At 36.6% G+C, this 16,434-nt stretch overlaps 1 protein-coding gene across 2 annotated transcripts in view; it reads right to left on the reverse strand.

Moving 5' to 3' along the window:
• Positions 1–2,405: 2,405 nt before the first annotated feature.
• The window catches only part of LOC107104416 (cAMP-specific 3',5'-cyclic phosphodiesterase 4C-like), a 23,072-nt gene continuing 9,043 nt past the window's right edge, over positions 2,406–16,434 (reverse strand). The window contains exons 4-17 of one of the 2 annotated variants that reach the window (XM_015404412.1): positions 14,744–14,871; positions 14,481–14,663; positions 14,353–14,392; positions 14,183–14,253; positions 13,052–13,214; positions 10,819–10,912; positions 10,566–10,723; positions 10,303–10,401; positions 10,038–10,202; positions 8,107–8,206; positions 7,833–7,987; positions 7,084–7,206; positions 6,764–6,946; positions 2,406–4,407 (exon numbers count right to left, since the gene is read on the reverse strand). In XM_015404412.1, coding sequence (XP_015259898.1) covers positions 3,535–4,407; positions 6,764–6,946; positions 7,084–7,206; positions 7,833–7,987; positions 8,107–8,206; positions 10,038–10,202; positions 10,303–10,401; positions 10,566–10,723; positions 10,819–10,912; positions 13,052–13,214; positions 14,183–14,253; positions 14,353–14,392; positions 14,481–14,663; positions 14,744–14,871 — 2,535 coding nt within the window. In that variant the 3' untranslated portion in view covers positions 2,406–3,534. Of the gene's footprint in view, positions 4,408–6,763; positions 6,947–7,083; positions 7,207–7,832; positions 7,988–8,106; positions 8,207–10,037; positions 10,203–10,302; positions 10,402–10,565; positions 10,724–10,818; positions 10,913–13,051; positions 13,230–14,182; positions 14,254–14,352; positions 14,393–14,480; positions 14,664–14,743; positions 14,872–16,434 lie in introns of both variants that reach the window. The other variant, XM_015404411.1, reaches the window with a different exon arrangement.

Genomic DNA, 16,434 nt, shown 5'->3' on the forward strand with positions numbered 1-16,434 from the left:
GGAACTTTTAACTCAGCTGAAAAAATGGATTAAACTCAGAGAATTATTAATAATTCTCATTTTGTCTCAAAAAAGTAGAAGGAAGAAAAGTCCACAGTTTATTAAACTCAGCTTCCCTTTGTTTAGCATGTTTAACAATAAAATTGTTTATTAATAGATGTGATCAATAAATCTTAGTCCCATAATATAAGAATAGACTTTTTGAAAGAGAGTATCAATATCCAAAATAGAATGAGTCAAAAAAGCACGGTAGAAGACATTACCTTACAAGGAACATTCAAATTCAGGTTACAGTTACCCAATAAAATGGACAAAAATCCCAATTTAGGAATTTTCAGTTCAAAGGGTATTTCAACATAATATAACCTACTCAATTGGAAAAGAACATAAGTAAATAATAAAAACAAGTCAGACAGAAAACAAGAGGAAGAAGTCTTCAACATGTTTATTTGCACTTAATTATGGATCAAGAACTAGACAAGTTTCTTTTCCTAATGACATTTGTAGCTCTACCAAATTCTAAATAAGACTTTCAAATGATACTTGCCTGATTGATACTTAGCTAGGATTGGTTTTAGAATTATTGTAACTTATTTAAACTTGCATCCATCCATTAATTTTCTTCCGCTCTATCCAGGCCCAAGTTGCGGAGACAGCAGTCTAAGCAGAGATGCCAAAACTTCTCAATCCACACACACCTCCTCCAGCTTCTCTAGGGGGACCTTGAGGTGACACCAGGCCACCTCAGAGACCTAGTCCCTCCAGCGTGTCCTAGGTCTTCCATGAGGCCTTCTTCCATCAGGACATGCCTGGAACACCTCCACAACGACGATGACCAGGAGGAATCTGGAAGAAATGCCCGAGCCACCTCAGCTGGCTCTTTTCATCAACGACTCTACTCTGAGCTCCTCAGAGGTAACTGAGCTCCTCACCCGATCTCAAAGGGTGCTCCCAGCCACCTTGCGAAGGAAACCCATTTTGGCCGCTTGTACAGCTCCTTCTCAAAATATTAGCGCATTGTGATAAAGTTAATTATTTTCCATATTGTAATGATAAAACTTGAACATTCATATATTTTAGATTCATTGCACACTAACTGAATTATTTCAGGTCTTTTATTGTCTAAATACAGATTATTTTGGCATACAGCTCATCAAAACCCCAAATTCCTAGCTCACAAAATTAGCATATATTATCTGACCAATAAAAGAAAAGTGTTCTTAATACAAAAAAGTCAACCTTCAAAAAATTATGTCAGTTATGCACTCAATACTTGGTCGGGAATCCTTTTGCAGAAATGACTGCTTCAATGCGGCGTGGCATGGAGGCCATCAGCCTGTGGCACTGCTGAGGTGCTATGGAGGCCCAGGATGCTTCGATAGCGGCCTTTGACTCAACCACATTGTTGGGTCTTACGTCTCTCAAATTTCTCTTCACAATATCCCAAATTCTCTATGGGGTTCAGGTCAGGAGAGTTGGCAGGCCAATAGAGCACAGTGATACCATGGTCAGTAAACCATTTACAAGTGAATGAAAATAAGTTTTAAGTTTTATCATTAAGTTATGGAAAATAATGAACTTTATCACAATATGCTAATATTTTAGAAGGACCTGTATTTGTGATATTGTTCTTTCGGTCATTACCCAGATCTCATGACCATACGTAAGGATAGGAACATAGATCGATTGGTAAATGAGTGCTTTGGCCCCCAACTCAGCTCCCTCTTTACCACAACAGTCCAACACAGTGACAGCATCACTGCAGACGCAGCAGCTATCCATCTCACAAGCCCTCCGTCCCTTACTTGTGAACAAGAGTTACACCAAGATACTTGAACTCCTCCACTTGAGACAAGCACTCTACACCAACCTGAAGAGGGCAGTCTACCTTTCTCTCGTGGAGAACCATGTCCTTGGATTAAGAGGTGCTGATCCTCATCCAGGCGGCTTTAGACTCGTCTGCAAACCGCCCCAATGCACGCTGAAGGTCCTGGTTTGATGAGGCCAACAGCACAAAACTATTTGCAAACAGCAGAGATGACAGACAAAATGCATAAAGAGGAATCTTTGGCATGGCATCTAAGATGTGCTTGAGTTAATATTTTTCAGCCAATTATTCTGACTCTATCGAAGGGGGGATACAGAGATACGCAAAGACGAACCACCACGCACATCCCCACTCTTTCCTAATGGCAATTAGAAATGTCCAATAAACATGCAGGTTTTGAACTGTGGAAGGAAGCCTGAACAAAGCCACGCAGACTCAGGAAAACATGCAAACACCACAAAGAAAGGTCCTGGTTCGATACTCTGGACCCTCTTAATGTGAGCCGATGGTGCTACCCAACACAACACAGTGTTGCTCAAATTTTTCTTTAATAAAACACAAATCCATCAAATGAATTGATCATATTTATTATGACATCAGCAGATTAAAATACATGTTTATTATGTACATATATGCAACAAGGGTGTTTGATAAAGTGCCAAATACATATTTGTTTACAAAAAACAAAAACATAAATTTGTGGAAGACCATCACACCTGCTGGCCTGGTCCCACAGATTCATTGCTTCGTGAAGAGTAGCCACCTAATCTGGAGGCTGCATTGCTCAGTGCTGGTTGTGGGACAGTTTGGCACAACTCAGGTTACAATGTCACAATGGCATAAACACTTGGTGTGATAATTTTCTTTTTTTTAAACTCTCGACAAGACTGAACATCGACAACATAGAATACATCAGCCTTGTAAGTTTCCACTTGACGAGAACAGTCTGTGTTTTATTTAGAAATGGGGTCAGAAATCCAGCATTGTTGCTTTAGGGTAAGGGAGTGAGGGGCTTACACAGTTTCTTAACCACAGTATATGAAACATACTGCTCATAGATTGAGAAGGGTTTTGTACTAAATATAAGACAGCAAATTACACCTTTCTGGTCATATTTTTTAAATCTCTTTTTGGAATTATTTTGAAATTTGCACTTGAGTTATAATGGTCTAGGTTTGTGTTATGGTCCTTATCAATAAAACAATAGACAGTGACCAAGAGACAATGCGTGACAGTCTATAACAGCTGCAAAACACGCACACACTTATTTGCATGTACGAATTTCAGCATTTTTTTTTTCTTTAATTTGTATCCAGGAGCTACAAAGCGGTTGTTTAAACCAGTCCCCCAGTTTTATTACTGTTATTTCCCCATTTATCCTAAACGGCAGTGATATACGTACTTACACAGGGTAGAAGACCCTCGTTTCTCTTACTACCGGATGACCATCTTTCTCGGGCTGTTCAGAAAAATTCCCGTTTCCCATCTTCAGTTCTTTACTGTTGGTGCAAAATATAGCTCTAAGGATGAGAGTAATTTGACCTTCACATGGTAAAGCAGTTAGACTGCGTTATCTGGAAAGACATACATATTTCAGCTTTTTTGCCTCTTTAAAGCCCCTCTTCTGCCTTTAAGAACCTCTCTGGCCCCTCATCATCTCTCTTTTACCCATTTCACTCAGTGACCCTGATCATTTGTCTATTTAGCTAACTCTCCTCTTCCTCTGGTACTTCATCTTCTTCACCCTCCTGAGGTGCCTCTTCTTCCTCCTCTGCATTCTCTTTTGCTACTACTTCCTGCTCAGTTTCCTCGTCTATACTGTCCATCTCAGTTTCCTCCTCTTTAGCTTCTTCTGTGTTGCCTTCATCTTCATATTTGCCTTCTTCTCCTTCACTTAAATTTGTCTCTGTCTCCTCTTCTACTTCTGCGTCATCATTCTCACCTTCCTCCTCCTCCTCGTTTCCCTCTCCTTCAGCTTCCCTAACTTCATTCTCTTCCTCGTCTACCTCTTCCTCAATGGCTTCATTGTCTTCCTTTGCTGATTCATCTTCTTTGCCATTGATTTCCACTCCTTCTTCTTCACTATTGATTTCTTCTTCTCCTCCTCCTTCTTCCTTCTCCTCAAGAGCTTCCTTTATCTCCTCTTCATTTTCATCTTCCTTTCCTCCAGTGTTTTCCTCCTCCTGTTCCTGGATTCCATTTTGTTCACTGTTGTGGTTCTCCTTATCCTCCTCCTCATCCTCAGCAAGGTTCTGATCCTCCTCACCTATTCCCTCCTGCTTCCCATTGCTGTCTTCGCACATGGCTTTCTGGCCTTCCTTGACGCCTCTTGCACAGCCACTGCTCCTTTTGTATATGTTGTTGTGATTGTTGTATTCCAGCTCCTCCAGTGTAAGTTCGAATTGGAAGCGGTCATGCTGGAGGTGTCTATCGGGGGGAGGCGAAGGTGATTGAGGCATAGTGGTCAGGTACCACTCCCTGTTCTCCTCTAAGGTGTCCAGGATTTCCTGGGCGTCTGGGTGTACCAGGTCAGCCCACGTCTCCCATAGAGGGTGTACAATGTAGTCAATGAAGCCCACCTACAAAAGAGGGAATGGCATAAAAAAAAAAGGATTTCACACTTGAAGATATGCAATAGAGTGCTAAGAAAAAGGCTAATTTTGTAAAAAAAAAAAAAAAAAAAAAAAAAATCAAGTACAGCTTTACTTTTATCTTTAGAGCTGACAATGGGCAAAATAATTGCTTGCTTTTTGTTGCCTTTTGATGACCACATCAACATGAAATCCCTGCACTTACTATAAGAAGAGTGAGGTTAAACGGAAATCTATAGAAGACTGTAGGTTCATCAGAATACAATGCTCAGCATAGGTACCGCCCAGCATTCCTATATGGCACCGAGGACCTATGTGGAGTCCCACAAAACTTTGCATGACAGGATGGACTGAATTATATAAAAATAGATTATTTCTTCATACAACTGTGTGTGACACATGCAAATGTACACACCATCATATTTGCTTTTATATTTAAGAGCGTCAGCCATTCACTAAATCAGGGTAAGTTGTGTCTTTTCCTATTATTTTTTAGTCTATATTTTGCAGTTTGAATAGCATAATTATATGAATTTCTGTCACGTCCTAACCTCATTATGGCAGACGGCCATGTCAAAGACTATAACCTTTTATGCAGCAATGATGCAACACTGACTTGTTTAACAGGAGAATTATGAAAAAAAATATATTTTCTCTTTTAAAAACATGTCCTGTGTGGGTTATACCGTACATTTGGGTTGTGTCTGCTAGTAGGTGAATCTCCAACCCAGTTTCAAGTGTCTGTAGTCCTGGTTTTTATATCAAAGATACCTATACTTAGCTCCAGCCTATCCTATATCTAAACAACATCCCTGTGTGAAAGTTACCCCATAGCATAATACTACCATGTTTTACCATAGGGATGGAGACTTGAAAGCTCCGATTTAGTCCCATATGACATGAGCATCTCCATCACATGTTAGCTGAATCTCCTACTGCTGCTAACAGGACTGCTGATGATTTCCTTTCAACAGTGTCTAGCTTATTGTCACCCTTCCATAAAGCCCAGCTTTGTGGAATGGATGACTCAGCTGTCCTGTCAACTTTTAGGGGTTAGGTCAGGTCACGGATGCTCTCTTTGATGTTGGTTTTAGTGGACAGCCATGACTTGGTTGGTTTTTATTTATTTCATAACCCTTCCCATTTTAAGATGAGCAGTAAATAGTGGTGTGTGAGATAGATGTAGATTAATATTGACTTGGGTGATCCTTTTTCCAATATTAGGGGGAGGAGGTCTTGTATCAGCATCAAGAGGCAGATGCATGCATTCCCTGATTCAGTAGTGCATTCAGCAGCGATGCCTCGAGATCATCTGATGTATGTTTTTCCCCTACCTCCATTTGCCATTTATTGTGATATATTTTGTTAGATTTGTTGATTAATGCTTCTTCTTATTTGAAATTGATATTAGTGTAACATTTGTTATTGTCATTTATGGGCCCAAAAAAAAAACTAGGAGCAAAAATCGAGGTTCGGTTAGCCTAATATTAACATAATCGGTGTTGGCATTGAAAAGATCAGTTAATCTTTAATGTAAGATGTCCAGAAGCTGGAATATTTGTTAGTAATAACAATAGTTGCACTCTAACTTAACTAGGGGGATCAGAGTTTGATTATGATTCTTTAAGACATGTTGTAGACTAACATGCAGAGGTGGGAGATGTGGAGCCATCAAGTCATCTCAATGTCATGTGTTTGTTCTGCTCAGCCACTGAACCAGGTGAGTCCATTATGTACATTGAATTAAATAGTGCAGATTGGACCAATAAAACCAAAACACATATTAAAATTTGTGTTTATTTCATGTTTCTAGGTAAGAGGCAAAGAGAAGCAATAATCATACAGAAATAAAGTCTTAAAATGCTTTGACTTCAGATTGGCCTCTAACAAGAAATGCATTTGAGATATGAATAATTTAACTTTTTTCTAAACCATTGTTCCATAAAATCTTAAATTAAAATCAACATATTTCAGAACCGGACACAGTTAATGTGTACAATGTATAATTAAAAGTAGCGACTTAAATGAAAAAGAAAATACTTTATATCATAATATATATATCATTATTGGGGAGAAATCCATAATTAAGATAAAATCTTAAGTCAATATCTCTCCCCCTCAAATACAGGTAAGAATTGCAAAGTAATATTTAAGAGTTACCCTTAGTCTATGCGGTTTAGGATTTCTGTTAATACTATTTTATTCAATTAATACTGCAAAAAATAAATTATCACAGTTATCTCAGATTAAAGTTTGAAAAATTAAAAATAGTCAAAATTAGCTATCTCACCAGTAACTAACATTATTTCATAACATTAGAAGCAACATGCAGCTGGAGTTTTACCTGACTCTTTTCCACAGAGGCAGTGTGTTTGTCGCACATAGCGCTGATTTCCATCCCCCTCTCTCTTTCTCTGTCGCCCTGTCGGAAGAACTCCTCCATGATCCTCTCTGTCCACTGCCTGTATAACGGTAAGGGTTTTGTTGGGTTGCTCAGGTCTGCACAGTGGACCATGTTCTTCAGTACCTGCAAGAAAAAAAATAATGAAGAAATTTGTAAAATATATACTTAATGTTTTCAATGTGTTTTGAAAAATTGACAGAAAAAAAATATTGGAATTTAAGTCACTGAGATGGAGAAATAAATTGATATTGACACCTCACCTGTATTCTCTCTGTGTAGTGATCCAGCAGCAAAACACCTGAACTCGTCACTTTCTTGGTTTCCACCATGGTCTTTAAGTCGGCCAGCAGAGTCATGTGTTTGGACATGTCCGTGGCTAACACCTGCAGACCAAAAAAGATTCAGTTAAATTTTAACATTTTCCTACTAGTGTTAGTAATTTGACTATCTTTATCTTAGACGTTGACTTTTTATTCTACCACTTAATCACTATGAGTTGCTGTTTAGAAAAAACTTAGTTATGTAAAAACAAAGGATACCGTCAAATTATTGTTTCTTTTTTGAAAAAACTAAGTGTAAGGAATTAAATAAAAAAAAAATAATTATATATTTATATTTTTGCCACATAAATAACCATGTGCCTGGACATAATATAAATTTTAACATCTTGGATATGCAACATAAATCAAAATATATATATTTATATATATATATATATATATATATATATATATATATATAATTATATATTTATATTAACTACTAAATTTTAAATAACTGAAATGCACAACATCAGGTCAAAGGTTTCTTGTTTGTGTACAAGGGTTCATCTATAAAATGTATTTAAAACGTAATAAATCATATGGCAAAAACACACATTTAAAAAAAACAATCCCGCGCCAGTACAGAATATTTTATAAAATCTTTGTAGAAAACCTATCCAAACAAAGACTGATACATGATATTAAATCTATATGCATGTTATGTGTAGTTTTGCAGAGGCCCAAACCATATCAATGACGAGCTTGCGCAGGGACTGTCGCTGTCTCTTGGTGAGGTTTTGAAAAATGTCACAATTCTCCTGATGCAGGAGTTTAAAACCTACAGCCAGATGATGGTTCTCCAGGACTGACTCATCGTTGTACATCAGCGCCAACTCTGAGTCTAAGTGCAAAGAGGTAGGTGATACAAACAACAGTGTGACAAATATGCACAACCTAGCAATGCAGAAGCAACTTACTGAGGCACAAGCTGCTGGCTTTGTGCATGAATGATGTACTCACTGGTGTTGATGAGGAACTGGTTTGAAACTCCAGGATGGTCCACATCATGAATAGCTGCAGCAAACAGAGCAGCGAGGATCTCCAGATCGGTGAAGGCAGCCTGGTTACACACAAAAAATGTTTTGCTATATACTAAGAAATGTCTGCAAATTTCTGACTGTTCAAATAATGCTTAATAGATGTTTGAAAAAAAAAATGCACTACATAATCAACTAGTGGACCAATCTTATTTCCTACCTTCCAAATCCAGCATATATTATAACATACAAAGATTTAAGATTGAAAAACTGCTGTAAAATGTAGCCTTACTGTAATCTACTGATGGCTAATTAACAATTCCCTTAACCAATGCAAAGACATATCTTCATTGTGGAAACAAGTTGACCTGAAATGCAAATTCTGTACTCTTTGGCTAGCTGTAGAGCCAGTGAATCCAGAAAGCTGTTGGTATTATTTTATTTTAGATTGCTTCCTTCCAACATTTTAACCAGTTACTGACTGTTCTAGATATAGGGTGTAGTAAATAACCTTTGTTGTTTGAGTTAACCAGAAAATTGCTGCATGAGCTCAGTCCATTCAACCAAAAAGTAAAACAACAGCAACAATATTAAATGGAAAAGTTTACCCACTGAATGCATAGCCAACATTCCTGCATAGACAATAATCTTCTTTTAAATAGAGAGCTTAGACGTCCTCTGATTCAATTATTAACCATCTGACAATACTGTCAAGTTTAGTTTTCCCCATCATCTGTTTTTTTTCCCAGTAAGGCTGCATAATTACAATTAATTATAACAGCAAAACATTGATTTGATTTGATTGTTTTCAATAGCTTAGCCTAATTATCAGACATTTTCTTCTTTACTATTACATGATACATCACTTTATTAGCTTAAGCCTCGCAGCCATTGTCAAAAATTTCTGGATATGGCGAATAAAAATTACACGTCTGAAGTTACAATGATGACTCAAATTCGATATGTATATATATATTTTCAGAACATCCTTGTAAAAGAGGATTTATTTCCTTTTAAAATAAAGGGTAAATAAAGTAATATATTTTGCTGCATCACTTTTCGGGAATTCTTTTTATGTCATCATAGATCTTGAAGAAAAAAAGACACATTAGGGAAAAATACATTTTTCCCTAATGTATAAAAAAGTGTTTATAAAAAAAGAATCATGAATAATTTGAGCACATATGCTATGGTCCTAAGTCGGAGTATTTGAAAAGTTGACAAACCTTTAAATCTGTGTTCAGCAATAAAAAAAATTTTTTGGGAAAACAACACATATTGTAAATCATCATCACAGTGTGAGCTTGAGGTCAGGCTGGTTTAACATAGTTTATTTACATTTCTGACTAAAGCATCTGACAAGCAAACGCGTACTTGTTAATTTACTGAGTTATTAGTTTCAGTTGATTGCCATTAGTGAGCTATAAAAATAACAGGCTCTACACTTAGACATGCCCACTCTTGGGACTTGTTTCAAGAGAGATTAAAAACAGATGGATGCTGCACCAAAGGCAGTCTTTTTTGTTTTTTTCTTTTTTTTTCTCAGGGGAAAAATGTAACAAAAAGCTTTTTTGTTTAGATATTATGCATAGAAGACTGACAGCTCACAGTGTTTGGTCTGTAAGGGATATTGCTAGTTCAAATCCCAACAAAATAGTAAGAAAAAGTCTTAAATCACATTAAAAAATGTTTAACTTGAACAATACACTAATATAACATGTTTCAAAAACACTATAAATACCCCAAACAAACAAAAAAATATTTTTATAGCAACCTACATTCAAATCTTCCAGGATGTTTTTTTTTTCTCTCTTAGTTTCTGCTTTCCATTTTGAATTTTTCTCCTGACATGTTCACTAAAAAACTGTAGCATCCTGCATATTTGTCATGTTTATGGGTGTACAATTAACCTACATCCAGAGCAGGTGTGGAGAGGAGGACGTGTGTAGACTGGGCAACATCTGCTGCATGGAGGCTGTTGTGGTAGGCTACGTTTCCATGGTAATGGTCTTCTAGGGTCATCACATAGGTGACAAAAGTGTCAACGGGGATTCGAAACGTCTTCAAGAGCTCCCGCTCCTGTGGAGGGAGGCAGATAGGAGACAAAGTTCAAAATAAAATTGTACATTTTAAAAACTCATAAGGATAGAAGAATTTTGCAGTTCTTGCTGCTTTTTACCTGGAAGATGGCATACATGATGCAGCTGAGGGGTCTGTTATTGGAGAACTCAGCTACTTTGAATATATTAAAACTCCATTTGTTTAAATCCTCCAGTTCCTGTTTAGTACCACACAGGAATACAATTATTAAAAGCCATATTTTTTGACATTTGTAGTGTTAAACCAATGATTATAGTTCAGGGTTTTTAGGCTAATGTCTTTAGATTTTATGTCTGTGGGGTGTCATTTGTGCAATTGAGTTATCCAGGCTGCAAGCCACACCTTGGCAAGCTCGTCCTCATGGTCTGTGTTGACCCCAAAGCGAGGCATGGAGGCGCTAGACAGGCTGGAGCTGTGAGACAGTTTCCGCACCCCGCTAATGTGACTCATAGATTTGTCTTTAAGTGTTGGAGAGGGGATTTCCATTTCATTCTGTTTGTCTGTGAGGAAAAGAATATGCATCACCTGTGTTGAATTTATTTATCAAAGGTGACGAATGTGATGTCGAAATAAATCTTTTTCTGATCCAACTCACCCAGAAAAGTGCTGGATATGTATTCCGACACCTGGTTCCCAGAGCGGCTCATCTCTGATAAGTGAGAGAGTTCCCTGTTCAGCATCCTCTTAAACTGTAGCAAAATAAGGAGAAAACAGAGATGAAGTATTGGTCAGTATGCTTTCTTTATATTATCAATGTACCTTACTAAGAATCAATTTATGGCTCAGAAGGAGAAATGATCAACAAGAACTAAATGTTGCAGTAAAATGACTAGGGAATTATGAAGAAAAAGCGTCCCTTAAGGATCCTCATAAATAAGGATTCCTTCTGGTTGGTCAGTATTAGTTAAAATACAAAGAAGAAGGTTTAATATCACAGATGAAACCAGATTTTATACATAGACGGTAAAAATAATGTTGATCATTTTGAATGGACAAAATGTTACCATTTTCAGTCAGTTAGCATAAAGCTTATTTCTACCTACTGGACAGGAGAACAATGATAAAATGATTTCATTTTAATTTTGTCATTATCAGGTTCACTTCCAATTTGTTTCCTTAGAAGTTGGTATGAACTAAAGTATTTAAGAAAATAAAACGCGCTAGGGTTCTTTTCACAAGCTTCTCACATACATGACTGTAACTTTGTAATATAGAAAGGTAAGAAGGCTGCCTTGCTCACACCCATATTTACAGTTCTGTCTGCGTAGTTTCTCAGGGTTACTTTATGGGCACTCTGAAACATCGACTTTGCTGACCTCAAAGCGACACTGCATAACACCAGGGGGCACTTGACCTGAAACTCTAAGGTTTAGCCCCTCTAAAGGCCACTGAAGGCACTCCCCTAACAAAAATAAGTTGGTATTAGACAGCAGACCCTCTTTGAATCAAGAAATTAAGAAGTCGTGGAGTTACCTTTAAATTCAAGGCCACATTAGCTCTAACTGACCTATATAACTACTCTATGCTCCTCTTGAGTCTTACACAGAGAACCTAAAATATGTCTGATCAGTTAAGTATCATAACTTTTAGCTTAGTTGCCTCTCCTGTTTAAGGGACCCTGAGACTGCCGTAAAGTGGAGCACTACTGTAGGTCATATAACTAAGTGAAGGATCCAAACCTCTCAAGAATCTTAACCAACTTTTTGAGAAGGACATCCTGCATGGAGCATTGATCCAGGCCAAGTGCTTTATATAGACCTGAAAATCATTTAGTATATCTCAAATTAAGATAGTACTTGGGTCAGAAGTTCTGCAGTTTTTTCATAAGCAGCTTTCTCATTTTTTTTGACAGTCATTGTAATTTGAAAGACCTATTTGTGCCCAAGCTTTAATGTACTGGCTGATTAGCCACAATGTTGCTCAACTACATTTACACAAGGTTATTCCCTTATGATGTAATCTGTTTTGTGAAGTGCTGTGCTCTCCTCTGCATTCAATAATAATGATGTCTTCCTATCCACACTGCAAACTTTGCTTTGTGTGTTACTTTTATAGTAATGGCTTCTTCCTCTCTTATTGGCCTTTCAGTCTATTTTGATACTAGAATTATTTCCCAGGCTTTACTGACACTGTCTTCATTTACCACCATTACTGTTTAGCTTTTGTTCTGAGTTCCATCTTTATGAAATTTATCAGAGTAAGTTGATATTTTGGACACAAAATCTGACTCCTTTGTAAACGAGCTGATGGGTTAATATATCCAAGTCCTAATAATTGGCATGAAGTAATTAGATACATGAAGAAACCATACCTATAGAGATTCAAAGTACACATATTATCATCTGCCTGATGAAATGAAAGCTTATTTGTTTTTGTAATTTTTAAATATGTCATGCAAGAAGACGACGTGTTTGAGGTGTATCATAAAACATATCCATAATTGTGCCTCTTTTAAACTCCACTTTTCTACGTCGACGGTTAAATAGGCTGAGGCATTATCATCTGGGCTTTTGGCAAAGTTTAAAGGCAAAGTAAAAATATGATCTTTTGTTATCCTCAAATTTTATAAATAGAAACAGCTGGGATAATCATAACTGATCTAAAATATTAACCTTTTTCTCTGATATATTATTTCAATTGCATTTTGAGTGTTGAAAAATCTCAAGAAAACAGATACACTAGTAAATATTTGTGGTAAAGCTTTCGGAGACTTTAAATTCTTAACTCCAAAAAAAGAAAACATTGAAATTAATCTTGAATGACACTCTTTTACATATTTTGATTCATGATATGTAGGTTGGACATCTGATTCTGAAAGATATTCCTACCTTAGTAGAAGCCATTTCGCTGACAGAGCGGTGGGTCTGAATGGTTTCCAACTGGTCCAAACACCAATCTAACTCTTCCAGAGTGTCTAAGGCCAGCTGCTGGTACTGCTGATCTGAAAGTGTCCCCCTGGGGCTGGGGCACACTCCACCTAAGGGAGATCTCCTGAAATCACAGCGGCTACTATGAATCAGAGAGAAGGCTAAAGAAGGGTCTAGTAAATGGACAGTTGTTTACAACCTTAATGTTTTTTGGGCAAATAAAAAACAGAAATAAAAGACAAAAACATCAAAATAAAAATGGGTAAATAAATATTAGAGCATTATTCTCTATTCAAGAGCACCAGGAAACCTGGTAATTGCAGATAATTTCTCAATTAGAGGCAGCTAAATGAAGGTTTTCTCTTATTCCAACTAAACATGATAAAACTTTTGTTGTTGAAAAAAAAAAAGCTGAATTTATCAAATAGGTCTGTTTCTATTTGGCTAAATGACCAAAGAGCAAAATGTGGCTGGTTCTAATGTCTGTTTTTTTTTTTTTGTTGTTGTTGTTGTTGTTTGTAAATTGAATACACATCGTCTTTTTATGCAACTTTGTTTCTTTTTATTATTGTTGCATGATTGTTGCTCTGAATGTTGCTTTTTATACCCTTGGCCCTCCTGACCAGGTCACTCTTAAAAAAGACAATTTAATCTTAATGTGTATTTTGTAACCTTTTAAATTAAGTGAATAATAATAATAATAATAATAATAATACTTTGGACTTGTAATGCACTTTATATTTAAACAAACCCCAAGTGCTACATAGTAAAACAGGTAAGGGCTAAATAAAAAAGCCTTACATGAAGAGCATGAGAAATAAAAAGTACAAGAAAAGATAAAATAATCAAAGACAATAAAAGAAAAAAAGGGCGGAAGAGTTCAAGTAAAAGCTCTCCTAAAATGGTGGGTTTTAATAACAATAATATTCCATGGAATTTACATTTTGATGGAAGATTCATTTATATGAATGTGTTATTCATATAATAAATTCATATAAATGAGCGGAAGTTATTTGGCGTTTCACTGCATTGTTTGAAATAAAATTACTCTTCTTATAATATCAATAATTTTTGGAAAAGCTTAGTTCTTACTTCACTGTAGGTGTAGAGACGTTGGCAAGGATGGTGAAGTTGCTTCGTACTGATCGCAAACTTGCCAGTACCTAAATCATTAGAAAAAATCACTATGTAATACATTTGTAGAGAAAAAATTTTTACATTTTCGCATAATTTTATGACCTTTCATATTTTGTCAGACTCACTTGAGCAAAAGGTGTGACAATGAAGTCTTCTGCTGTATGCCTTTTATAAGGAGAAACGGTTAAGATATGGATAAACACAGAACAACGGAGAACTGTACAATCTCTAATCTGTTTTTGTTTAAGCTCACCCTTCACTAACAATGGAAGAATTACGGGAGACGGCTTTGGGGGACATGTCATAGTCAGAGTCAGATCTGTAGAGGAATGATTCTCTCCTCTGGCCCTGAGGCAAGGAGGTGTACAACGTTCGGCTCGGACTCTGGGAGCCAAGAGGGGTGTGAGCTGGAGATATGCCATTTTCTGCTTCACAGCTAAAATCAAAAGAAAAATACAGAAAAGGTTTAAATTGAAGAACAATGTGTATTTTGTTATGTGTTTAATGATAGGATACCCGTCAGTGTCCGCTTGTGTGATGGAGATACGAGGAGGGATGCGAAGAGGAAGCGTTGTGGGACGTGACATATTGCTCAGGATGTCAGGTGAACGGGTGCGATCTCGAGGGCGGAGCCAACAGGGTACCTGACAAGACAATAATGACAGCATTCTGATTAAAATACAATACAAATATGATATTCTTTGAGACAAACTTCAACCACTTATTCTTTGATTTTAACTCTGTTTATGTGCCTAATAAAGAGAATCTAAAAAATTACCTCAACAAAATATCTATCTATTGGCTCTATTTCAGAAACTAAGCTTAGGTTTTATCTTTTTCTTAACCATGAAGTTTTTTTTATAATTTCTAATGTTTCTGACCTAGATTTTAGAAAACATGTAACAGACAGTGCCTTGCAACTGTGCTCAAACCACTTTAAATGTTTACTCATGCTGCTGAGGTGTTAGCACAAACCTTTATTATCTGCGATAACAATTTAATTCAGTTTATTTATATTCAAAACAAATGTAATCTCAAGGCACTTTACTGAGACAACTCAACCAGATCATACAGTCAAACTTGTTAGAAGTTTTTTCTCTAAGGAAAAGCAGCTGATTGCATTGACTCATTAACTCAACATCAATTCCTCACACCAAGCATGCATGTAGCAATGGTGGACAGGAAAACTCCCTTTTAACAGGAAGAAACCTCCAGAAGAAACAGGCTCAGAGGATGAAAAAGAGTACATACAGCTATTCATAGTGAAAGGACAGGACTACTCTGAAAAACAGGCGAATCTAAAACCTCTATAAACAAAGCTGCTGATGGCAGCAGCCCAGCTGATATTTCTCTCCAGGATGGTGTCACAGCAACACGGGAACTGACCAGATGAAGTTATTATGACAAGGAAAAGCAAAGAGTACATAAAGTTTTGGGTGGAACTTAAATACTGCAGAATGGAAGCATAGAGATAGAATGAACCAGAATAATAAATAAATATCCATATGTCTTCCAGCTGTCTGCATAACTATAGCAGAGAGAGATAACTCAGGATAAGTTCAACAGAATCAGAACAATCTAAACCCAGTTTAGATCCTATAGTTCCCTCAGATGCTACCTCAACTTCCAGAGATAAAACAATCATATTTAGAGGGGTGCCAATGATTTTATTTTTAAAAGAGTCAATCTAGTTTACAAAGAATTCCATAAAATCATTACTGCTAAGGGCAGGTTGAATGGTCAATTCAACACAGCTATGGCTCTGAGTGAGTTTTGTCTATTAAAGTCTATTTAAAATAAATCTAGGATTATTATTATTCTCATTTATTAAAGAGGAGAAATATGCTGCTCTAGTTTAACACCACACTGTGTTCATAAATGTAAGCTAAAAGAAAGCTAACACAAGGACTTAAAAAATTATTTTTATTAAAGGGGAGAATGTAGTGTACATATATTTTTTGGGCCATTTAGTCAAATAACCATGATAAATAAATAAAAAATCGAGTTCAAACAATTTTTTTTTTATATCTCCTAATTATTAAACATGCCTACCGGTGTTAATTGGATCTCAGAATAGATGCAGCTGTTCTTTGGACCTTAAATGTTTCAAAACAGTTTCAGGAAAAACATCAGGCAGGTCGGAAGTGATGCTTTGCAAAAAATTAAAGCAGAGTGTAAAACGACATCCTAAGCTTTACTAATCTCAA

Source organism: Cyprinodon variegatus, unplaced genomic scaffold, assembly GCF_000732505.1.
Source record: "Cyprinodon variegatus isolate N-32 unplaced genomic scaffold, C_variegatus-1.0 Scaffold1729, whole genome shotgun sequence".
Classification (NCBI taxonomy): Eukaryota; Metazoa; Chordata; class Actinopteri; order Cyprinodontiformes; family Cyprinodontidae; genus Cyprinodon; species Cyprinodon variegatus.